This window comes from Taeniopygia guttata, chromosome 5 (genome assembly GCF_048771995.1).
Source record: "Taeniopygia guttata chromosome 5, bTaeGut7.mat, whole genome shotgun sequence".
In the NCBI taxonomy this organism is placed as follows: Eukaryota; Metazoa; Chordata; class Aves; order Passeriformes; family Estrildidae; genus Taeniopygia; species Taeniopygia guttata.
The window spans coordinates 35,032,355-35,059,208 of record NC_133030.1 but is presented as its reverse complement, the minus strand read 5'-3'; the positions used below and the strand labels follow the sequence as shown (position 1 = coordinate 35,059,208).

The 26,854-nt window shown below is 36.6% G+C and overlaps 1 protein-coding gene across 4 annotated transcripts in view; it reads left to right on the top strand.

Moving 5' to 3' along the window:
- The window catches only part of CDIN1 (CDAN1 interacting nuclease 1), a 121,324-nt gene extending 94,706 nt beyond the window's left edge, over positions 1-26,618 (top strand). For all 4 annotated transcript variants that reach the window (XM_072930157.1, XM_030273126.4, XM_002200499.6 and 1 more), the window contains 2 exons: positions 23,788-23,938; positions 24,752-26,618. In XM_072930157.1, the coding sequence (XP_072786258.1) occupies positions 23,788-23,923 (136 nt within the window). In that variant the 3' untranslated portion in view covers positions 23,924-23,938; positions 24,752-26,618. The remainder of the gene's footprint in view (positions 1-23,787; positions 23,939-24,751) is intronic.
- Positions 26,619-26,854: the final 236 nt, after the last annotated feature.

Genomic DNA, 26,854 nt, shown 5'->3' with positions numbered 1-26,854 from the left:
TCTTAACTGTTAAAATATCCTAAAGCACTTGATCACGTTGCATTTTAATTTCCAAGTCATGTGTTGTATTAGTGAAGTGCACATGTTCCTGATTTCAGCTGAAAGTTCTCAGTCTGTTTAGCAGAACACCAGGCTGGCACGAACAAGGTCCTTGCTAGGTCAAAGGCCTGAAGTTTACATCTTTCTTAAATCTGACTTTCGTAAAAACGTAGGAAGCACAGGTCAGGGCAACTAGCTGATGGCATTGCCTCTTACAGCCACTGATTAGATTAGCCCAACATTTATCAACTACGCAGAGACTAACACTTAACCTTTTACTGAACAATTTTGATGTATCCTTATTTTTTAATGAGGATGTTATTGTTCCAAAGTGTCCCTTAAAGCTTTAATGCAGATTTTTTTCCTCCCATTTAACTGACTAACAGGCTTTAAATGCTTTATAATTCAAAGTGTGGTATAATTGTGCTTTGTTTTGAGGGTAGATGTTGAGTAATTTTGCCCTGGAACAATGTTTTTTTAACTATTATTATTGTATTTGTTCAGTTCTAAGATTTTGCTTGTATGTGTTCCATTTACCTAAATACCAAGATGTAATTTATAGTTAGCTTGAATGCTAGTTGTTTTTTTAATCAAAATCATTAACTGGGAAATATTTACAATAAGATTTATTGTTAGAAAATATGCAGTAACTGACTACTGTGGGTTTACCTATTGTCTGCTAATCATATTGGACCCTAATCACCTGAGTTTTGAAAACTAATTCACATCTTTACCAGGAGACAAGTTGCCTGTGATTCCACATCTTGCAATCTGAATTCAAGGTTTTACTTCCATGTTGGAATTCGGGGCCTATAAGTGATATATTTTGTCAGTTACAAGTGTGACCATCTCACCAGAGAACTAATCTAAGCCTGAATTCACAGATTGATTGGAATAGTTGCAGCTCTTGCTGTGAGAAGACTGTGGCTTAGTTTTGTAAATCCTGAGAAGTTATTGAGTAGCTGGAACACAGGACCTATTACAAGACTTTGATTCCATGCATGCTACTTTGTGTTGCAGTCATCAAGTGCAAATAGATTTCCATAGGACCCCACATCAAGAGTATGAGTTAGGTACCAGGGACTTCATGAGCACATGGGAGTGTGTGACCACATTTCTCTACCATGTACTGAAGTGCATTGATAACCATAAGGAGGACCATCAGCAGGCTAGAATAATATCTGCTGCTTCTCCTGCTTAAAAAGAAGTATAAAAGCTACAATCTGAACAATTACTATCCCTCATTACTCCCTAAGTATGTGGAATGGGAATTTTTACAGAGGCCCAATTTCATAAAAGTTTGGTGTAGGGCATTGGTCTTTTCCATTGCTAGCAACATTATTGTCGCCTTCCTATGTTAATGTGATGTCAGTAAAGAAAGGCTCAGACCCATGAAATTAAGACTCAGACTCATGAAAACTAGAAAATGTACTGTTCGGTTTCTCTTTTGAAAAATTGAGTTTGTAAACAGGACAGAGAACACTGATGTATCCTGGAAAGAAAAAAAAAGAAGTGGGGAGGTAGGGAGAAATTCCTATTTATGTGCTCCTGATTTCTTAATAACAGCTTTGAGAAATAGCAGTATTTTCAGTCTGGTCTTCACTTGCCCTTAGTCTGTGTACTTCAGCTCCATGCCCTAGCTCTAGCCTGGGTATTTCATAGCAGCAGACCACCATATCCATATCTGTGTAAGCAAATCATTCTTGTTATGGTCCCGCTAGTAAAATCACTTATCTTAGAGCAGTATTGCAAGCAGTATCTGGGGGTGGAAAAGTAGCCTGACAGCAGTAATGGAAAAAATCAAGACACAACTTATTACCAAACATAAAGGTTTCATTAATCTGGAAAAGAAACAGCAGAAGAAAAACTTGCATTTTTTATTACCAAGTCACATGTTATCTAGTCATATGTCAAAAATTTATTTTCCTGCTTAAATTAACCCTTTGATATACCCAGATGACTTCAAAGTAGAATTATTTTGAATCAGTTGAGTTATTCAAAGCAAATAATGTTTACTAAATATATTGTTTACTAAAAATAATTACATGCTTTGTAGATGCTTAATCTTAGTGCTTATTTCAGTCTCACTGTATATTACAAAGTTAATTTGAATTTAATTTATTGTAATTGAAAGTGATAATTTTATTGTTAGCAAGTAAAATGCAAAACAGACAAAATGTTTAGGTTTAGTCACATTGTGGTTTCTGGAAAATAATGTCCTGCATTCTAAATAAATTGAAGTAGTTTGAAACTTCCCAGACCTTAGAAATTAATAATCCTGTTTTATGAAAAATGCATCCAATATGATGAAACCTGAGTGTAAAAAATATGGATGTATCCTCTAGCACAGAAAAAAATGGTGGATCTTCACTGTTGGAACTAGAACTGTCTAGTGTAGTTTCAAAACACAAATGTAATGGTAAAATGGTTAAAAAAAAAAAAAAGTAATTGGCTTCTATAAGCTAATACTGCTGAGGGTGAAAGGGCTAGAGAGGAATCCATATGAGGAGCAGCTGAGATCGCTTGGTCTGCTCAGCCTGGACAGGAGGAGACTGAGGGGAGACCTCAGTGCAGTTACAGCTTCCTTGTGAGCGGAAGAGGAGGGGCAGGCACTGGTCTCTGCTCTGTCCGGGCAGTGACAGAACCCGAGCGAATCTGAGGCTGTGTCAGGGGAGGTTTAGGTTGGATATCAGGAAAAGATTCTTCACCCAGACGGTGTTTGAGCACTGGAACAGGCTGCCCACAGAAGGGGTCACAGCAGCATCCTGACGGAGCTCAAGAAGCATTCGGACACTGCTCTCAGGGACATGGTCTGGTCATTGTTAAAATGTATATGATACAGAAGATACTAAACAATCTTAGACTATCCTCCTTAAAGCAACAAAAGTATTGTCTTCTAAATTAAGCACTTTTTGTGATCATGCACTATCAGTAGAAGAGAAAGAAGTGCAGTCTGCAGTACGTCTTGTTGGATTTGTCCTAATGTATCCGAGAGCAAGTGGTCTGAATATGAGCAAATACATTGGTTTTCTCAAGGTGCATCAGTGGATAAACATCTGGGACAAAGTTCTTTAAACTTAAAGAGAGTTGTAGCACACAAAAAATGTTTCAAATCATTGATTGAATCAGACTATCAAATTAAAAATTTTGGCCAGGAGAGTAATAAACTCCTAAATTTCCAGTTTTCAAAATGGATTAGTGAGAGCACAAAACTATTTTGCAATGAACTTCAGTCACTGTGCAAAAGTGAAGAGTGGTTGATTTTTTGCCAAGTTATAAATATATTACAAAAATACCCATTTTAACAGTGCTTTCTGTATGTTTTCCCTAAAAGTCAGTAATTCAGAAAATGTACAACTTTCTACACCATTCAATGTCTTACCAAAGTCAGTTTATTCTGTAATAAAAGTTATACTACAATATTCATATTAATTCTGCACATATGGAATCAACTGCTGTATTGAAAATAACTTATGATCTTTTCAGTTTACAAAACAAATAAAAAAGTAGCCCAGAACAAATATTCACATTTATTTTATATATTGTATTGAATTCCTAATGAAACTAATTCTAAAAAGAAAGTATTTGCCCTCATGGAATTCAGGTAAATCTCATGAAACTATAATGAAAAGAATTCACACATTGCTTTGAAAAGGGAAAATTACTCCTATTTATCATACGCTTTTCTTTAATCAATTTACTAAATTTACACCTTAAATTTAGTGGAAGCAATGTGCAGGAGTGGAAAAACAAACTGTATTTCTTTTAACACTGATTGTTCACAAGGTGAAATGTTTGGATTAGAAAGCAGGGATGGTGCACAGATTTGGTTGTAGTATTACTCAAGTCTCACTGTGTTTGCCTTGTCATGAGGAAAATCAAAATTTAGCCAAGATTGCTTTAGTAAAGAGAATCCCATCATAAGCATACCCTCTTCCACCTACATATACATTTATTCATATGTAAGCATGCCTATAACTGTTCCTGTTTTTTATGTTACTACAGCAATATATAAATCATCAGGTTAGTGCTACTCTGACTTTATTTCCTGGGAATCTTTTCGTTTATAATTTATAAACAACTTTTAAGGTAAAAGATAGAATAGAGAACTGGAAAATAAGTATTGAGTTGAAGTTCTCTATCTGAAAATGTTTCATTTCTTATGAAGCTTATCTCACATTTGGCAGTGTTGTGGGGTGTGCTGTTTAATGATTTGTCATTTTTCCACATTTTTTATTTGGGTTGTTTTAATATATAGATCAGTCTTGCATTTTTTGAAGTCTTAAAGTGCATAGCATTGTTCACGGAGCTCAAACTTGCTACTAATTTTTTGGTGTCTTTTAACATATCCTGTCAGCTGAGCCATTAAAGCTCTGCCATTAAAGCAGAACTCTCAGAAGATATATGCATGCTTGAGCGTATTAACAAAGATAAGCAAGTACTAAAAATCAGAAAAGCTTCATCAGACTGTGGTAGAGATAAGTTCATTTCTGCCAAAACATTCCTTTTGGTTACGTTTGGATATCTGAATGACCTTTTGTTTTGATTTCTTACAGTACCTTTCTTTCCTTTATTTAAAAATAATCTTTGTCACTCCAGAAAATTTGTTGAGGAATTTTTTTGTTGGCTGTTGGGGGCAGTTTTGGACAGAGAACAAAGTTTTCCTAAGTTTCAACATTTCTGCTATAAAAGTCAAAGTGAAATGTCTGCTTCAGTCCAGCTGAGAATATATCAATTATTTGGGTGAACTTGAAATGTTTTCTTTCCTGTGATTTTTAATAAAGCAACAATTGCAGTCCTACAATGCTCTGTATTTAATGTGGATAGCTGTTGTGGCTCTGGAGAATCATATCCCTTTCTTCACTCTTTTTTAGTACTTCAGTGGAGTTAAAGGAGTCTAACCACATACCAGCATGTTTAAAAAAGGGGGAAGGGGGATCAGGGGGAATGCTATTTAATGCTGAAATGTTTCAGCAAACTAAACTGGAAAATTTATTTTAAAATGTCTTTATTTTGGTCAAAAATGACTACATTTTAATGTTGCTAAATGAAAACATGTTTGAGCTCTTTTGTTTGGGTTAACATCTGCATTAAAACACTTCATTTTGAGCCTGGTGTCAAATTGAATGTTATGAGGTGAGTTTACCCAGATTTTGCTCAGCCAAGTAGTGAGTGGTACGGTTGATTTCTTCATTGCTGCTCTGGTGTCTGTACAGTAGGAAGTAACAACTGGAAAAGTAACTCCCTGGGACCAAGCTGAGTTTTGAGAACATTACAACAAGGTTTTGTTAGAAGCACTGTTTACTAAAGATCCACCTCAGTTCACCAAGTCACTGACAACAGTAACTATAAAGAGGCATCTAGTATCATCCCTAACTTCTTAGTCAGAAAGACCAATAATCCTTAGATGTGATTAGCAGCTGATAATTTCAAAGTTTTTTTAGCTTTGAAAGCAACCTTTTTCTGTCAAATTTATGGAAGTACAAAGAAGCATTCATTACCTACTGTTAAATCTGATTCTGACAAGTCATGTGTCACAAATATAATTAATGATCAACTATTATTTAGTAATTTATATAATTTTGTTTGCGTCTCATTCTATTTCTTGCATTGATGTCAAATTGTGATATAAAAGACAAATGGAGCTGCTGATCAATGACTAAAATACATGCTGATATAATCAAAATGGCATAAAAACAGAGGATCCATTAAGTATGGATCATAGCATAGGCCAGAAATTAAAATAAACAACTGTGAGATACTGTAGTGAGAGATTTCAGTACATCTGTTTACCTTCCGTTCATGTAAGTGAATCATGAATGCGATGGAATGCTTCAAAATAGGAGGAAAAATCTGAACTATTAAACAATATGATATATTGAGAAAAGAGAACTTTTTGTTCATTAATGTTTCCTCTTCATTTTGTACTATTGCTATAATTTCCATGTCATCATGCGGGCCACTTTGTTTTTTCGTATTGCATCCTGTGAAGTGTCAGTTGACTGTCTTTGTCTTAATGGGCAGAGCATTATTTATGAAGTAAATTTTCTTCAATTGTATTTGGGAGGTCCTCATCATACAGTCCAATGCCTGCAACTCCTGACTGAATGGTCAATATTTCTTCATTTGTGTTTTAGTGAGGTAATCAAAACCATTTTGCCCCCCACATGTTGGGAAAAAACACCACATACTATAAACAGTTCTGTGTAATATATATGTATGTATTCACAACATCCTTAATGTTTACTTACTTTTTAAAGATACAATCTATTTTAATGGTTTTATATTAAACCTACAAAGACAGAATTATTGGCCTATCGTTAATACAGTCCATGAATTATATCTAGGCACAAAGTGATAAGTAAAGATGTTCATTCTGATATCTGAAATTCCTTGTAGCTGTGGTTTGTCAGACCTTTAACAATACCCTAATGACAGAGGCCAGGAGGCTGTGGTTTAATATGGACCTAATGCACATGGCACTGCTTACATTAGTATTATTTCTTTCAATTGTTTTAGTGTGTTGTAGTGAAATTGTGTTTTAAAATCAGGCAAACTATTGATGCTTTTATTGAATGGCATAATTTACTAAAGAAATATTTTAGTCTGTTGACATTTCATCATCAAAAAACAGTAAACATTATACACATTTCCCATAAGACCATTCTTGAGAGCCAAATATTTACCCCTCAGATACTCTAAAGGTAGAATTGATGGGTGAGAGGCTGGACATGACCCAGCCATGGGCACTCCCAGCCCAGAGAGCCAAACGTGTCCTGGGCTGCATGCAAAGCAGCGGGGGCAGCAGGGCCAGGGAGGGGATTCTGCCCCTCTGCTCTGCTCTGCTGAGAGCCACCTGCAGGGCTGCATCAGCTCTGGGGGGCCAGCACAGGAAGGACATGGAGCTGCTGGAGTGAGTCCTGAGGAGAGCCACCGGGTGATCAAAGGGATGGAGAGCCTCTCCTCTGAGGAAAAGCTAAGAGAACTGGGGTTGTTCAGCCTGGAAAAGAGAAGTCAGGGTGACCTATTTGCAGCTGTCCAATACCTAAAAGGAGCCTACAAGAAAGATGGAGAGGGACTTCTTACAAGTGAATAAAATGACAGGACAAGAGAGAATGGTTTCAAATTGAGAGTAGGTTTATCTTAGGTTCTTTGCTGGGAGGGTAGTGAGGCACTGGAACAGGTTGCCCAGTGAAGTTATGGATGCCCATGCCTGGAAGTGTTCAAGGCCAGGCTGCATAGGGCTTGGAGCAACCTAATCTAGTGGAAGGTGTCACTGCCCATAGCAGGGAGTTGGAACTGAATGACCTTTGAGGTCCCTTCCAATCTAGACCATTGTACAATTCCATAATTGTAATAACTACTCTGTGGGCAACACAACAAAAAGATGTGTTTAAAGATGACCTTGTTAACATAGAATGGTAAGTCAGAAATATACCAAAACAAGTTTGGTCTCTACTTTGAAGTACTATTCTTAAAATTGGCATTCAATTTTACAATTAATCAATTGTTTTCATTTTAGTAATGAAAAAACTTTGAACTATCAAGCATGTCTTCCTGACAATCTCCTAAAATTATTTGTTAGGATCTAGTGAATATAGAAGTGGTTAAAGTACATAAAATTTAAAACTGCATAGACCATTTCACTGTGTTAGTCCAACATAAGAATTACTGCTTTTTTTCAGATTCATCTGGAAATCCTGAAATTAACAAAGAGAAAGGATTTTCAGAGCCATTTTAATGTTAAAGATATTTATTGTAAATTGAGAGCTTCATATTTAAACTCACCTTTCTGATAGTACACTTAAATTGTTGAGTTTGTTTCTCTTGTTTTGGAAAAATCTTTAAAATACATACTATTTCACTAAGCTCTGGATACAAAATCAGGAAAAGTGGTTGCTTGCTCCTTACATAACTTCTCTTAGATCATTTATATTTCTGAAACTGCATAAACATCTAAGTGCCATCATTTAGTATCTATTGGATTATCATCAGCCTTTGTTGCAAGTTTGTTGGCAAGTGCCAAGTAATACTGGGTGAGGATAATGGTTTAGCTCTGCTTTTCTAACAGAGTGTATTGGCAAACTTTATTTCAGTTATTGTCCAGTTGTTTCACACCACACTTCTGGTTCACTATATATGAAAGTAGTTAGAGATGGTTCTTTCTTCGCGCTTTGAGTCTGATATCTGACACTTTATAGCTCATCCTTAAATATTTTTCTTCTGTAAGTGACTGCACAGATAAAACAAAGGAATTGAGTGTACACTTCTTCTAGAATAGCTTCTCTCTTTTTTCTCATTCAGTTGGTAGGTAACTGTAAAGAAAATTACCACTGTATGTATCTCTGTAATTCAGTTTTAGACATGCTGAAGCATAAATTCACTCACTATGCAAACACACAGTTAAGAACGGTAATAAAGTGTGTGCATAAAATGGGGTTTGTGCCATCACATTTGATTCAGTTGCTATTGATATGTTCAGTTTTACTGTTAAATTTAGTTCTATTTGTAAGCAAAAATGTTCAGCCCTGCTCAGCTATTTTTAAAGCAGACAAGCTTGTTGGGGGTAGCAGAGATTCCATTATACTCTACCTGTCACACTTTGCCTCGGCCAGGAAGTTGGTTTATGGTCACAACCTCTCCATTGAGAATTTTGTGCCTTCACTTACCACTAGATTTGCTGTGTGCTTTATGAACTGCAGTGTTCACAATGAGTCCACTTCTCCAGGTGGGACAGACATAATCAGACATTCACCTGGTCCCAGGAACCTTTTATGACCTATATACACTTTACAACCAGGACCTTAAGAAGAATTCATTAATTATTTTTTTTAAAAAAAGGGGAGGAACAGGATGTATGAAGTGTGTGATTGGCATGGGTATTGCTTAAAGATTTATATTTTTTTCCCCTGAAAACTAGGACAGGGAACTAGTGATGAAGCTATTACAGATCTCTGCGGTTTGGTGGTGGTCTCATTTCTTTCAGCATACTTTGGTTGTTCTCTTTTCTCTAGGCTTGAGGATTAAGCAGGAGTAATCTGGATAACACTGAACCAGAAGAGCTTGAAGTAGTGGTATATGTTATAAAAACAAGAAGTGAAATTAGAAAAGTTGCAAATCTTCTTCAATTTTCAGAAAAGTTTGCCTGTCTTTATGTGTAGAGAACCTTTGCAATTTGAATATCTTAACTTGAATAAAAATCAGACAAGCCACTATTATTTACGAAAAGTAAATTCTTAAGCTATGTCTGTGGACAAATCAGCATGGTTCAAATCCATATTGTTCATTTCAAAAGATTTCCTTTCATCTTTTCAAAGTCTTCCTACATTCTGGATGACTTTCTGGTATCTTGTTTTATAAATATATGTGGTATTATACAGACATTTGTCGTTTTTCATCAGGCAGACAAAACACATTTGAATCTGTTTAATTTTGTTAGTGGTGATATAATCCCAGATTGCTTGAGAGAGCATTTTGTATCACTAGTTTTATGTACTACAATTCAGAAAAGTGTAAGGTTTTGTCATTGTGTCTAATCCCCAGCTGTGATAAACACCGTATCTTATAACATATTTGTTAAACATTTCAAGTGGAAATTTAAAATAATTTAAAGGTCCTATTGCACTAACTGGAAGTTTTTTCTAGACCCAGTGTATAAGTCTCCTTGATCTGTTGGTGAAGGACAATACCTTGTCCTCAGCCTTTACTCTCCCTAGGCTGGAAACACCAAACTCATTTAGTCTTTCCTATGAACAGCTGTTCTTTTTCCTGGGCAGTGCAGTAGCCTTGCTCCATATCTGGCTATTACGTGTCTTTCTGAATGACCTGTCCACAGTTTACAGATGAGGACTAAGCAAGTCTTCAGGAAAATACAGTGTTTCTAGATTTGTACTAAAAGTCTCTCTCACTACACTTCATATGATTACTTTAGCTGCATTGCTTTGTGTCCCTTTACTGATCAAATGTTACATGGATTGATTGCTTCTTCCTCTGAGAAAGCAAAGGAAAATATAATTTTTCTGTTGCAATCTTTATGTGTAGGTTTGAACCAAACTGTAGCAATATTTTGAGCATGTTCCTGTTAAGTTGCAGATCATGTACAAAAATCAGATTAGTTACCTGCAGTAAAAAAAAAGTGGGTAACAAGCAATTACTAAAAAACATTTGGTTAATTTCTGAATCTTTACTATTTAAGACAACAAATGTTGTTAGACTGGCCATGGCTTCCAGACAGTGATATCAAAAGTTTAAAACTTTACTATTGCTGTAACCACACCTGCTTTTTTATTAGACTATTTTTAATTTAGATTTATTAGATTTTTTTTTAATTAAACCTGGGGAAGAACAACCCCATGTACCAGTACAGGCTGGGGGCTGACCTGCTGGAAATCAGCTCTCCAGAGAAGCACCTGGGGGACCTGGGGATCAGAAGCTGGCCATGATCCTTGTGGCCAGGAGGGCCCATGGGATCCTGAGCTGCATTAGGAAGAGCACGGCCAGCAGGGCAGGGGAGGGGATCCTGCCCCTCTGCTCAGCCCTGGTGAGCCTCACCTGCAGTGCTGTGTCCAGTTCTGGGCTCCTCAGGATGAGAGAGACAGGGAGCTCCTGGAGCAGGTCCAGTGAAGGACTCGGAAGATGATGAGGGGAGGAGGAGCATCCCTCTTACAAGGAAAGGCTGAGGGTGCTGGGCCTGTTCAGCCTCAGGAAGAGATGATGAGAGGGGACCTCATCAATGTCTATCAGTATCTGAAGGGAGGCTGTCAGAGGATGGATCCAGGCTCTTCTTGCAGGTACCAAGCAACAGGACAAGACACAATGGGCAGAAACTGAGTCACAGAAAGTTCCACCTGAACATAAGGAAGAACTTATTAACTGTGTAAATGACCAAGCACTGAAACAGATTGTCCAGAGAGGCTGTGAAGTCTCTCTCACTTGAGATAGTCAAGAACTGCCTGGACACAAACCTGTGCCACGTGCTCTAGGATGACCCTGCTTGAGCAGGGAGGTTGGACCAGGTGACCCACTTTGGTCACTTCCAATCTGACCCATTCTGTGGTGCTGTGATTTTTTTTTTAAATTATGTATTTACACAGTAGCAATCTAAATATAGTATCTGGTTTGGGTTTGTTTCATTTTTTAAAAAGTGGAATGCAATTTGGATTCTTTTAACATAAATCTTGCAACTCTTGCAATATATAAGTAATGTATTCTAAAATTGCACTATTGTCCCTAAATGCCCACAGGGAAAAAAATCTATCAGGTTTTATTCATAGTTTTTTAAAATTGTAGGACAGGTTTCTGTGCAAAGTAAACCAAAATGAAAGCATTAATATTATTTTACCCACAGTGATGACATGTTACTGCCTATATTACCTCACAGCATGTCACAAGACATCATTACATGCTACTGAGTTTTATTTCATTTATTCCAGAATCTCATCAAGGCACTTCAGTTTAAGTATATCAAAAATTTAAAAATCACTCAGTACCACAAAGCTCTTTAAAGTCAGATTTCCATAAATTTGCACAGTACTAAACAGTGGTGGTGTTAAGCAAATGAGAGCAAATAAGTACATTAAAGTGGAAACATTACTTAAGCTAAGAGAAGCTGTTCTGTACAATTTATATCATTTTCTATGTGGTCTGACTTAATATTTTTTTTAATTAAAGAATGGTTCAAAAATGTTTCAAAAGTGCCTGTAGGTAATCAAGAAATTATAAATTAATTTTTAATTCTTTTTTTTGCTGGTTCAGCTGGAATTATAGTTCTCTTAATCTCCTGAATTTACCATTTTTCTGCTGTTGCCATAGTGAAATCAGGTAGAACAGGCAAAGCTGTACTTCTTCTTCTCTTTGAACTTAACTAAAAATAATGCTTAATCTATTGGTATGGCATTAGAAATAGCTTTTAAAAATGTTAATGTGGATTTAGCAACTGTGGAAACAGAGATAGTCTGACCTCAAACTGGAAGTTCTATTGGCCCTCAGGAAAAATGCAATACCTGTGCAAGTTTTCCTTTAGCAGTTCATCCTAGTACTTTAGGCCTAGGAAGGCTTGAGGGAAAAAAATTATATAAACCTGTATCAATTTATTCATCTTGATGTCATGTACTTCTGAGCAGGGAAGGACTTCAGGGCAGCTGGTTTTTGTGACTGGGCAGCTTGTTTTTGTGACCAGGGCAAAATGTACCATACTATTTCAAGTGATAAACAATTTGTATCACTTAACCTGATGGAAATAACTTTGTCACTGGGTAATGCTGCATGACAAAGACTTAGTACTGAAAAGCTCCAAATACCATTGAGAATTCATATCATTCTTCAGCAGGAGAGTGCCAGACTTCCTGGGTGTATTTGTATTGGTGGGTAGTAATATGTAATGTCTACCTGAGGCAGACTAATCTGCTGTGCACAAACCTAAAAAGTTGCCTCCAGTGTAGGAATACTGATTTGTAAAAATGTGATACCGCAAAGATACAGAAAGACAATTTGAAATCTGTGGCAAAAGTCAGTAGATACAGAGAGATCCTAGAAGTTGAAGTAGTTGAAATAGTGTGAATGTTCTTGCTTTCCTCTTATTTATTGACTCTATTTTCCTCTTTTTGGTGTGTGTTTTTGGGGTTTGTTGGGGGTTTTTATGCCTTCCAGTTAATAATTGTCTAGCCTGAATAGACAGGAAGACCCCCACCTCTTTTGCAAGAGGGCTATAAACTGAGGGGACTGACAAGAATCTTTTTATTGTCTATATTGGTCTTCCATTACTCAGTTCAAGTTGAAGGTGTCTTCAACATGTTCAGTAATCTGTACTGAGGTCGGAGCAGATGGAAACCTTATGTCAGCACCTCTCCTTAAGCTGCATTATAGCTGTTCCTGACAAGTGGATTTCTGAGAGACAGCTTTCTTGAGAGGTTCCTGTGGAATTCAGGAACCATTTTAAACTGCTGTCCTTCCTTATGTTTAGAATGCATGGTGGTTTTTGATATTGCAATCACAAATATAAGGACAAGACTGGAAAATAAGCGCTTTAAGAAACAAAAAAACCTTGCAATTTTTGGCTAACAAGGGACAGGGAGGGACAGCTGGTCAGAACAGATACTAATCTTATCACTTGATATACTTACTCTGAGCTTTTATCCAATGTAAGAACCAAAAAACAAAGTGGCTGTGCTCTGGTGGAAGTTAGCCAAGTCTCAGAAAGGCTGGTAGAACTCACTATTCATGATGTTTCAACTTGCTTAGCCAAACTTAATTTCTCTTTGAAGGGAAAAGTGGCATTTATTTTTCTTCTTGTTGTTTTATTTTCTGTAGTTTTGCTTTTGTCTTAAAGGGAACAAAATTGAACGGGACTATGAGCTCAATAGGTCACACTTCTTCTGTTTTGTTTAAAATGAGACAGCTAGTGCTGTCTTTCATGCCCTTAGATGTCTGCCAACCAACAATGTTCATTTATCTAGCAATCTAACAATTGCATAGCAAAGAAAGGAAATTAAAGAAAAAGAAAGGAAAAGGGAAAGGGGGGGAAAAAAGGAAAGGGGGGGGAAGGCAAGGCAAGGGAAGGGAAGGGACACAAGAATATGTAGTCCAGCTGTCTTCTACTGTTTTCAACATGTATTTATATGAAGGAAAATGTCAATACTATGTGATTTTATAGTGTTGCAGACTTCTGCCTCAGTTCTCATCACGCATGGATTGTAATATGTCACTGGCTAACTCAACTAATCCGCATTTGCTTTTAGAACTTCACAAGTGATAGCATTTTCCTCTGCTTCTTCCTCTCCCTCCTTCTGGGCTCATTTACATTGCCATGTATAATTTTATGTCTTCCTTTTGAATGTAATTTTGTACCTTGATTGTGAGCCCAGAAAAATTCAGTACATAGTAAGCAAAGAAAGCTGAAACACATTTGGGTTTAGTATTGATATATACTGAGAAGGAATAAATAACTTGTAAATAAATCTAAACAGCATGAATTTTTCAGAAGGTGCATGCAGTAGAGCTCTCTGTGTAGGTGTATAAATAGTTAAGAAGAGAGAAGGCAGAAAAGGGAAGTAGATTTCTTTGCTTATCCTCAGTTATGCACTTACTTGACATAATAACGAATGTAACACTTACTACAGATTGCCTTGGTGGTCTCTTAGAGTCTCTGAAACAGTGTCCAACTTGCACCATGTGAAAATATCTCTTCTGGGAGACCGGATATTTTGCAGGTGATATGTAAGATTTGTGTATGTCAGGATGCAGTCCTTTCTGAATAACAATTAAATCCCAAATTATTTTCAAATACGAAGTGGGGCAGGACCAGTTTGGATTGAACAGACACTAGATATATGAATCAACTGAGAGACAAGCTGAGGAGCCTCAGGCATTAAAAATAAGTGCGTGCCAGGCACAGTTAAATTTTGCCAGTGGATTCCAAAGGCAGTGAGCATATTCAAGGTCAGAGATGTCTGCCTTCCTTTTGGGTGGGCATCAGGTGCCACAGTAATGGGCAGCAGACATATCACTTCCTTTTTCATCTATTCTCTGCTTAATACAGGTAGGTGACTTACATTTTGAGAGACAGTAAGTTTAAGTACAGCATCACACATAAATGCATCTGCCTGTCAATTATGGGCAATAGTGTGGTAGTTGTTGCTGCTAAGCAGCATTGTGTGGAGAAACTCAGTATGATTTACTATCTGGTCTTCTGATTCTCTGATCTGGGAAGTTGGAAGCACAGATGAGCTGTCCTCCATTTGTTAATTCATCTGTTACATTGTTTGTTTTATTGCATATTTGTGTATAAGGATTTGAAGATACAGAATTGTCTAATAATTCATTCAAAATGTCTTCAGATAGCTTTAATGCTGGCCTCAAGATTTATGCTCAGTAAATACTAAGCATACAGGTTTATAGTGCCTTTATTTATCAACATTTCTGCCATCAAAATTTGCTGAGCAACTTTTCTGATTAGTTTGGTTCTGTTTTACAATAATTATTAAACAAAAATCTAATGCTGTAAGAGCAGTTCTGCCTCCTTTTTTAAATGCACTTTTGGCCTGTCCTGTCTTTCTGGTGAGCACTGATGGCTCACAGAAAGAAAGGATTGCTGAAAGTAAGAGGCACTCACAGATTATTCAGATATCATCTTGCACTGGCCTTAGGATGGCCTGTTACTTTCAGCCATAAAAGTAAACAACTGTTAATCACCTAGTGGCAACATGAGTTGACCGGCACTTGTGGCTGCCTGGACTTCAGTCTAACAGTACTCAAAGGCTTTTCTCGTGTTTTCTGTCACCCAGGATAAGAGGCAGTTTGCAGCCAAGCATTCCTTTGGGAAGGCTGCTGTGAGTTTAACACAATGTTTGAAATAACCTCAGTAACTCCTCTCAACACTGATCCGCAGCTTCAAATGTGCAGAATCAAACAATAGCAGCCTTGCATCGACAGTCTCTGGAGAGCGAACTAATGGCATAGTGTTTTCTAAGGGAAACTGAGTAAGCAAGTACCTCAAGAAGCAACATTCCTTGCCTGGATTTAATCAGAATGTGATGCTTTCAGCAACAATATGTGGATTAGTTCTGCAGTGCAAGCAACCATATTTGTTCCCTTCTTATTCAAAGAGTACCGCCATTCTTTCAATGGCAAATATAAGTAACACAACTTAAAATAGAAGCAACGCTGCTTTAGTGAACTTGTCCTCAAATTGCATGTTGTAGGATTGGAAGGGTGTTGCTGTTTGAACATTAATGGACTTGCAAAACAATGGACAGTAAAACATTGTGCTAACCCTGAGTTAGGAAAGACAAATACATAGATACCACATCTAATACAGAATAGAATGTTAGACTTTCTCCCCCAGAATGGAAATTTTGAAGCTTCTGAAGAAGATGTAGAAAGTTTTCTTGTATTCTGCCTTTCAGATTTTAGGCGTTTGTAGTTGAGCACTTCTTTTGCTTAGTTATGTCCCTCATCCAGGATTCTTGAAGTCACTTTGATCTGTATTGAAATAGTTAACTAATGTAAAATCCTTGTATTTCCCAGAATATTGCATTTATCTCCAAGTTATCAAAGAACATACCTGGAACACTGTTTATTATCTCTTTTAGCCAGATACTGGAACTATATTCCCAAGTAGCCAAAATGCATTGTTTTCTGAGATGCATACCCAAGTGATCCCCACTAGAGCCAGAAAAAGCCACCAGTGTGTACTCAGAGCCCAGAAGGCCAAGTACATTGCGGGCTACATTAAAGGGTGGTCAGGCAGTGGAACAGGTTGCCAATAGATATTTGGATTGCCCATCCCTGAGAGTGTTCATGGTCAGGTTAGATGGGGCCCTGAGCAGCCTGGTCTCAGTTATTGGCACCCCTGTCTACAGCAGGGTCTTGGAACTAGATGACCTTTAAGGTCTCTTCCAACCCAAACCTTTCTATGATTCTCTGGAAAAAACTGTGGCCATTATTTCCATGAAACAATCCAGCAGTATAAGAGTTAAAAATCTCTTTTCTAAAATGTTGATGTGAGTATGATGTTATTTTTCAGTACATCACCCCAGTCCTGCAGTGCAGACATAGGGTCACCTTGTAGAGTGTCTTTAGAGTATAAAACTTTACAATCTGATGTGCAAAGAAAGCATCTACCTGATTTTTGAATATGCTGAGACTGAAAAAAGACCATATTGTTCCTTAAGTACACACAACCACTTGAGAGTTAAGCATCTGGAATACTGCTAATAAACAAAACAAAAAAAAAAACAAAACAAAAAAAAAAAAAAAACAAAAAACAAAAAAAAGAGTATTTTAGTAACTGTTAGAACATGAACCAACAGAAACAGAAATTTGAAGTTCACTCAAGGCTCTCTCCTCTTAATGACAAGCTGCCTTGAAGCCAGTATGTGTTTTCTTTCTCACTCACTGCATCAGTCTTCACTTAGAAAGCCTTGATCCTTGTAAATCACTGTAGCCTTAATGTTATTTAATCATCGTTTTTAAAAGTTAATTTCCATGAGAACTGTATTTTTAAAAAAAGCCTAACTTGTCACTGAGGATTATAAAAATCCTTTATTTGCCTGGAGAACAGTACTCAGATCTGAATGAAGAAGTGTAAGTGAAGAATGTGTTTCGACAGTTTGTTTATTAAAAATGTATTATGCAGCTAAAAGTTATATTGTATTTATAATATTTTAATGACAGTGACTTGTACAGTTTCTAGTGCGGTCTATTAGTGTGCATTTAAAACTGTGCTATGGAAAATTCTAAAATATTTTAAATGCCCCCTTATGTCCACATAAATATCACTTGATGTGTTTTTATTTTTCAAAATGCCACAAGCAACTAAATCATATTATAAGCTTGATTAAATGCTGCTATTTTATTGAAGCTTTAACAGTGTCATTGCAGAGGTAAAAAAAATAACTAGTGTAAAAAAAGTTCATTAAGATTTAATCACATCTGAGTGAGATGTAACTGTAGAGAGGCCTGATATTAGTTTCCATCCACCTTTTCTTCACCTGACAATTCTAACTTCAACATCAACTGCATATAATATCAGTTTCTGGCATTCATGGAAATTCCTACCTTTCTCAGCCCAAAGAAATTCCCCCTTTTGAGTCAAAACCTCCTCATTAAATGGGAGTCTCACAAAGTATTAGTAGACTTTGACTTTTTCCTTGTCTTCAGTAAAAATAAGACTTCCCCCAACTACTCTGGTAACATCAAAGCTTAAAGCAGATTAGGTTTTACTTGCTTAATTTTACCTTAAGCAGCATGAACTGAGTGCCTGGATCCTTGAGACATGTTATGTTGCCAGCATCTGTGTGTGAGGCATGTAGTACTTGTTCATGCCATGGACAAGTTTCCTGTTATCTTTACAAGTATGTGATCAGAACTTTTTAAAGTTTCTTGAGCTACATCTGTAAGCAATTTTTTTTTCCACTTGCTACTGTAGGAAGTCAGTGTTAAGTAGCTTAAGGGAGTTGGGCACAAAAATATTGCAGCCTTATAGATTACAGGTTAAAGATCAGATTTTGAAAGCAAAAATTATCATTGATTTGCTAAGTACAAATTATCATTGATTTGCTAAGCAAAAATTATCACTCGATTTGCTAAGTACTAGATTTTTTACTCCTTTCAACCAGATTTGGTGAAGTCAAACTAATAAGGTGCTGTGTGTGTGTCACTGGATCACGAAATTGTGTGGAGGATTGGAAAACTTGACAGGAATGATAAAACTCCACCACCCACCATTATCTTCAAATTGCATTCAGAGTTTTTAAAATGCACTGTCTTAATGCACAAGTACCCGTATTTGATTTTAAAACTCTGTGTAAATGATCGGTATAAAAAAGTGCCTTGTTACAAACAATTCTGAATTAGGACTGCAGTAGCTATTTAAGTGGGAAGTTTCTTCCTAATCGAAGTACATTTCTGAACAGTGGCTCTTAAATGTTTGCCAAGATATATAATGCTGTGTCATCAGCAGCAGTAAACTGGTCTAGACATAAGGAAGTTGGCTGACTTATGCCAACTGACCTTATTTGAAAATGTGGTCTGTAGTTGTTGCCTACTAGCCTAGCTCTGCCAATTTTTAAATTTCTTTCTCTGACACAAATGAGACTTCTGCAAGTACACTAAATTAAAGCTGAGTATCCCTAAACAGTAAACTTATTATGTATTACTATGGGGGGGTTATTTATTTTATTTTCAAGTTTTAGTACTACATGTAAAGCCTGTTTACTCACAACTGTGATTCTGAAGAACGATGTTAAATTGACTTAGAATGTAATAATTTATTTGTGAACTTTTGTAATTCCCCTTTCCCAGAAAATAAGTAGTGCTGTGCAAATGGTAATGCTCTGGTTTGCTTCATATTTAAAAAGAAAAACAAGGGGAGAAAGCCAGCTTTTTTAGCTGGCATTGAAAAGGGAGGGACTAGAATGCAGTCCTTAAAAGACACATTCAGGTGTGACCTTCATAATTAAAAATTACCAACCAGGTAATTTTATATAATTTTAATGTTATATTTTTATAACATTAATATTTGGCTGAGTCCATTTGATAAAATATTTGTTTAAATACATGCATATTAGAAACAATAATTCATATGCCAGCATTTTCGTATGAGAGTCTTCTGGAATTCAAATTATTTACATTATACTGAGATACATGTAGAACATCTATAACAAATAGACTAATAATAAATTCAATTAACAGATATATAAAAACGATTCCAAGTTCTTTTACATTTCTGTTCAGTATCAAGCAGTGTGTTGAAAATGCATTTTTCATACATGCATTTTTCATAAAACCACATGCAAGGATTTGTGATCATGAAAAAATCACCTCACAACAGCCACATGTCTAGGCAAATCCTTAGAAGCTGGTATGGACCTCACACAGACATTCCAGAAGAAAAGACATTGCTAGAAAGTTTCTCTTGAAGTGAAGGAGAATATGTGTGAGCCTACTAGGCCACTTTGATAAATAAATAAAAGTCTTTTTTCTGTTTTAGCACAAAACTGGTTCAACTGGAGGGCAAGCTAAACCCTAATTCATATTTTACTTAGTTGTTTTCTTTCCCTTTCTTTTTTTCGCTTTTTTTTTTTAAGTCGTCCCTTAGTTTGTTGTTGTTGCTAAAGTTTTTTCTTAAGACAAAGAACCATTTGGCTTTGGGTTATCTGAATTTTGCCTTCTGGCTTTACAGTATATATCTGTGAAACTCCTTTTGAAGACAAAACTCAGTGTCTCAGGATTATCAGTGTACTACTTTAGCTATGGTTTTCTTTCAAAATTTATGTGATTAAACCAATACAGAGTTCCTCTGAACAATCTGAAATTAGTGCAAAGCTGACTTAGAGCAAGTAGCATTGTCAGATACAAGTTTTACCTAAAGAACTTGTTGAGACTGCAACTATATTTAACTACATTCAAACTGTATTTTCTATCTCAAATGGTTCAGTTGATTCTTTGAAAGAATGTGCTGCTTTTAGTACTTAGACTAAATTTAGTCATCTATATCAAGCCTAAGTTAGGCTTGATATAGATAACTAAATTTAAAAAAAAAAAAAAAAAAAAAGGCTAATTTAGGCTTGATATAGGCCTAAAGGAATCCACAAGCGTTTTTAATGCTGCTCTCCTCTTGCCATGTCTTGGGGCCAGAAGCCTGTGTGCCTCGCTTTTGGCACTGCTGGTACTTAAACCCCAAGTGTAGCTGAGTTGGCTTTGGCAGCCTTGTGTCAGTCACAGCTTCTGATGTCAGAACTGGACATTGACTGAACTGGGATTTATATAATGGTAGCTACCTATCTATTGGTTGATTTTTAAATAAATTGATGCAACCTCCGTGGATGATTTTCACTTACTATGTTTATTATGTTCTTGCATCTGTATTTCCTCTTTATTCTATTTTACTGCATGGAATCAACCAATCCTTAGTTACTTGCATTTCTTTTCAGCTTTAAAAAGAAACTCCTAATAAAAGTAAAGTTCTAAAAGCAGTACTTCTGCTGGAATAGCTAAAATTACAGTTTCATGTAACTTTTGGACACATTCCTTCACACCTAGGAACTAAAGATGGCAACAAGAAATACAAGCATATTTTCAGGGATTTATACAATTTTTCTAAGCAAGAAGAAAATCCATAGGAGTTCAACAGTTTGTTACATTCTAAGGTTGATTTTCAATTTAAGCCTAAACTTTCTCCAGTGGTCTTTCATATGAAATAAGATAACCTGGCCTAGCTTGTATCAGTTTTAGAACCAATTGGTACATTCAAAGATTTTCTATGCTCCTCAGAGCTACTTAATGTCTCCCCTTTCCATAGCAATACCAAGTATGCATTCTGTCATTTTAGTTCATTCTCCTGTGTAAACTACAATCAGTCACTTAACTTGTTCACTGTTACAACTGATGCAAGAAATTAATTTGTCACTTTACTTCGTAATTCGCAGCACTGTCTTTCATTCCTCAGGGTGTCATATCTCCACTTGTGAAGGAGTCAAATTAAAAAGTATGGTTCTTACTTTTAGGTTACATTTCACTATCTCACCCCTGACACAAAAAGGTTAAGTGTCTTTTCAAATTAAGGCAGCAGTAATTAACCAGTAGTGTTGTTTGTGGTTTGCCAACTCTGGGCGTTAATGAGAGAGAAATTAGCACTTAGCAGCAGGAGTTCCTGATAGTCAGTGGCAAATGCTTAATGGGCCAACAAGTTTATTTTGGTCTTAAGTACTGCACTTAAGTGCAGTAAACAAAAGTATGGCCGGGTTTTTATGTGATCATACACGTGAGCTTTATAATATAGAGCTATAATAGAATGAATGACACAACAGAGTTGAAAAAGTGCAATCTAGACAGCACAGGGCAAACAGTGTTACTGTAACACCACAATCAGAAGCAGGATTGATGGATATTTTCTTGCTGAAGATGTCCTGCCATTAACAGTCTGCAGATGTTCTTGTATATAATTTTATCATCAAATTTGGTATTTCTGAACATAATTTTTTAAGCCCTCAAAAATTGTGCTTGAGCTGAGGTGATTTGCTCACAAGACATAAATTAGCCTTTTGAGGTGTCTTGAAATAGTAATTTTATTTAAAATTACAGTTTAAAAAAATAACTAAACAAATTACTTAAGCACAGTGCCACATGTGTTTTATGGTGGATGGGGGATTCAGACTGCCACACAGCGAAATGAGCCCTTCAGAACTTGGGTGAGCAGCTGCTCATTAGCATCAGGATTTTACCTGACACATGTGCTCGTAATGAGTAACTACTTGCATACATTTCATACCTTCTGCCTTGCACAAAATAGCCCATTAGAAATGTAAGGTCTGCTCCCTATCTTCTGGGGATTTTTGCTTTTAATATAATTTTGGTTAGTACGTAAGTACATTCTCACCTGATTACCCATTTCTGTATTTGCTTGATGTGGGAACAGATATGTCATCTGTGAAGTAACAAAAACGGGGGCCCCTCCTGGATCAGCAAACTGCTGTCTCTCACCAGAGGCTGTGAGCATCAGTCCTTGACCTCACTTGCCTTGGCCCCTCACTCCTGCTTGGGTCTCTGGGCTTGTGAGTGCAGTAAGGTTCTGCATATTTTGGCCACACAGGAGCTTAAGCAATGGACAATGGAAAGAAGTCTGTGAAAGCTAAAGCTGTTGGTCCACCAGACAAAATTAGGAACTGGGTATAGGCAGCATCGTCCTTCATATTAGCCACTTTTTAGTCTGTACTGTATTTATTGCCAGACGTGTCAGGATACGTTACCTAGTACAACCAGGTGGGTCAGAGTTTTAACCTTTCAACTTTCTAATATCACCTTTCAGTTGCAAAAGTATATTTGCCAGTGTGACTTCATCTATGCTGAGGGTAATTTACTCTGCCACTGAACTGTGGCCACTTGGGAGGTTGAAGAGTAGTAGCCATAGACCAAAATGTTACAATGCTCTGCAGCAGTTTTAGGCAAAAGAGTACCACATCTAATTGAAACTGCAGGAGGAAGCCACAGGGGTTGCTTCTTCCTTTGATGCCTATTCCATTACATGAGCACATCAAATAGAGTTTTCTCCACATTGTTGGAAGGAAACCACCCTCACGAAGCCAGTCTGGCACTACCCATGGCTTTGAGTGCTTGTATTGTCTGCTCAGTGGACATTTAGGTTACCGTGCCTCCCCTCAGCACATATGAATTAAAATTAAATGTTAACAAAAATTGGCAACCATATTGGTTGAATCCTGAGTACAACTCTGCATATAAACCATTACATGACATTGTATTGAACTTTTTCTTGTACAGACGGTACCTAACAGCTCATCCTGCACTGTTGGTTTTGGCAAGTTCACTACAGCATATAATAAATCAAGGAAAGAAAAAGCTTTTTGGCCTAATGTTGTACAGACTGCTGTAATGTTAGACTACAGAAAGCAGTTCTGTTTTTAGACATCCTTTTACTAACCCAACATTCATAATTTATGATTCCACTGTAAAATTCCTGCAACACTACACCAGAAGTAGTGCTGCCCTTTAATTAAGTGCTCTCAGTAGGAAAAACGTGAAACTGATGTGCAAAACATATCGCAGTACACAGTGATTGATAGTGATTACTTCTTTATGAACCCAGCCTGAAGGTTTGAACTTCCTGATGGGTAAAATAGTCCATGGGGCTACTTCCTGAGATTGCCTAGTGGGGATCAGTCAGAGTTAGCAATATCTGAGGAATTCCTGAGGCACATTTCAGAGCCATTACAACACAAACTTTCTGTTTCTTCTGAATTGTGCTTTATGTTAATAATTACCTGGATAATAGCTCATTGTAGAGATTATATTTTAAGGATTCATTGTTATCTTCATGATATTATAATTTGAATGGACTGGGACATGTGTAAAACCTTGTATCTTTAATGTCTGCACACACAAATCTAAAAGAGCGGGGTGTGTGTCAAAAGAGGTTTCTCTGTATATCACAGTTACTGAATGTTACTTAGTATTTAGTGCATGGGTATCTTTTACTGATGTGTGCAGAAGATTCAAAATAAACTGAAACTCTGATGTGGATTCTGTGAGTCTCTAAATAGCATTTTTATTCATGGAATCAGGTACTATTGATATCAATCAATTGCACATTCAAAATTTGAAAATTAAATGGAGGTTAAATATTCCCTCCAATTTTGCAGTGAAGTTACTGATTTGTGTTGGAATCACAGAGGTGGGAAATTGAAATTCCCCTAACACAGTTACATAAGTTCATTTTTCTTTTTTGTGTGATAGATTTGGCCCTGGATTAGTCATCTACTGGTACGGGTTTATTGAAGAGCTGGACTGCCATCGTGAACGTGGTATCCTGCTAAAAGACTGCTTCCCTACTGACATTGTGACTCTGCGCCACAGCATGGCTCAGCGCTGATGTTGGGAGGAAGAGGTAAATCCGGAAGCAATTTTACTTTCCTGCAGTGTAAACTAATGGCAGCATCTGCCCTGAACTTCAGCTGAACTCCTGCTGCCTGCCCTTATGCTACTGCTGCTTTACACAAACATATCAAGAGTTTCTGTTTTGCTTCAGTCCTCTGTTGTGATCAGCCAAAAAAGACAGACACAACCTACTCATTATCAGCAGTTCTGTCTCTGTCAAACAGCGAGTTTCTAGATATTCATAATCTTTCTTCCTTCCGGATGGCTTCTTCAAGCATTCTAAACAAAGACAAAAATGCAGAGGCTGAAAGGTGGAGCTTTCAGTTCTTATCCCTGTTACAGAGTCACCTATAAAATTAAGTGCTTTTTATGAATTCATTATGTGCTAGTGATGTGACTAAAACACCTACAGTGATGTGGAGGTTTGGTGAAGACTGTTTTGGAGCTTAAAACAATATAATGCAAAGCTGGTAAAGCCCAAGTGGTAAGAGAGGATCATGGCTGTTACAGTAAATAGCCAGATTTTAAGATAGTAATTGGTGTATGTGTTTTGTCACTATCTGATTGTTAAAATCAACAATGGAATCCCAAGTTAACATTAAAAAATAGGAGATTTTTAAACCGGGGGTGAAAGCAAAGAACAAGGCTTTTATTTTATGTATATAAGCCTGTGAAATTTGGGGGTAGTGTGAGGGAGGCTTAGTAAGTATTTTAATGACTCAAAAATAACTCATGTTTTGTCTTTTCCTCACCCCCGGGGAATCTGTACCTAGGAATTTTTCTCTTAAATGACTAAGGAATGAATCTCTCTTTACCCCTACAGGTACTGTAGCAAATTTCTGGCACACAGAAGTCCAAAAGAACAGTGTGCAGGAACTTTCTATGTGAATTATTTCTGAAGGAGTTTACCATCCTGGTGTTCAAGAACGGGAATTAAAAAAAAAAAAAAATACAACAGTGCTTCATACTGGATCAGATCCACAAGACAAATAAAGCACACAAATGGACAGAAGTTTCCTGCGTACTTGTTTTCTTGTAAGAACCTTATTTTTCTCTTGTTAGAACCACCAAGATCAGAAGATCTTTGAGGTGGGTGTTAACCCTTTGTGAAGTTTTGAGTTCAGTCTCTTCTTTTTGCATCCACATCGCCGCTCAGAGGAGCAAGATTGGGTCTCAGGTTTGTGCTCTCAGACGTTTCTTAATGACAGCAGCTTATTGGGCTTGACAGTCCGTGGTAACTAATACTCAGGAAAGGACAAAATATATTAAAATGTCAGTGAGAGATTTGCATGTATGCTCATCATGTTCAGATGTTCTGAGAAGAAGAGCTATGGATTCAGCTGTAGAATAAAGGTCTGATAACAGTCTCCCTAAAGCACAAGATGATGATCTTTTCCAGAAAGAAAGGGTCTCTAAAACATTACAGTGCATCTTCATCACCTTTTTTTAGTTTGTGTGCCTGTATGTTTTCAAAAATCATGTGCAGACGTTTTACAATTTTGCCTTGAGTGGAAAGGATATTAATCCTATTCAGGAGTTTTCAGCTGTAGTTTTCAGATGAATACATAGTATTTTTATTTTTATTTTTAGTTTTCACCTTAACACTTTGTGGTAAGTTTTCGACAGGAATTTATCAATTTGACAAATCTATCATTTTCAAGAAAAAAATGTCTTTAATTTTCTAGTACTATGTCCCTTGCTGCAGAGATAAACTAGAATAGCTCCACGGAGTTATTGTTGTATAGAGATATTTTCCTGTGTTCGAATGTGTTTTAGTGAAGAGATTTGTATTTAAAAAATATTCAAGCACTGTAACTCATTTGCGTTCAACTGTTTAAGGTATTGTGCTGAGCTTATTTTAGCTGACCAGCTGTGAGGTATCTGCCTATACAGATACACAGAAGCAATCTGTGAGTGTACCTGCCTGATGCTACATGCAGAAGCTACATTTAGGGTGTTACTCCCCCTAGGACTTTTAACTATGGTTTAGGTTAGTGGAATGTGTAAAATCAACAAGAGAATAAAAAAGAAGGAATAACTGAACATTATCGTAGTAGAAAATTCAGAAGTAATGGTTGTCTGAGTGAAATGGGTTTTAAAGTCAAACAGTATTTGTTTTAGCTGCTGCATATGCTTTCTGTTGTATGAAATCATTTAAATCAATTTTTACATGATACACTAATGCTGCTTTTTCTTTTTGAATAAATTGAATTTATCTGCACAGATGTTGAAAATTCTGCTAACCTTCATCAAACCTTTGTTTTTACATTAAACAAATTTATGTGGAGACACGCAGATAAATCAGTTTAGGCTTATATTTGTGTATTTATTCCTCTACCTAATGCTGTGACATAACAGGTTGAAAAGCAGTACAGCTATATTTAATCAGAGCTTTGTACTCATCCTCATATATTGCCCACTTAAAGGATCTGTATTAGAATGAGGATGAAATTAACCACAAAAGTCTGTTTACTGTACCAATTTCATTGCATGCTATCAAAAAAGCTTTGCCACTACAAAAACTATGCTGTGTCACTATTTTAAATGCTGAAAGCAAAGCATAAAAAAAAAAGGACTGTTTTGTTATTATTACTTGTATACTGCAAAAAAAAAAAAAACTTTATTTGGCTATTTTCTCTGTTTTTCAGATGTAAACATCAACTTTCATATTAAAGAGAAAGGCACTGCTATTTGTTTGTGGGTTTTTCTTGGTCTGTTTTTCTTAAACAATGTTATGGCCATTAGAATCTTAGCATTAAAACCAAATTCAGTTTTATGGAGTATTCTGTAGAGTGTGCTAATGAATTATGCCAAGCCAGAAAACAGAAGTGAACATAAAACTGAATGATGTTCTCACCGGCATATATAGACTTGCAAGCATCTGCTCTTACAACCACTGTTATAAGGCCTGTTCTGAGCTTTAGGA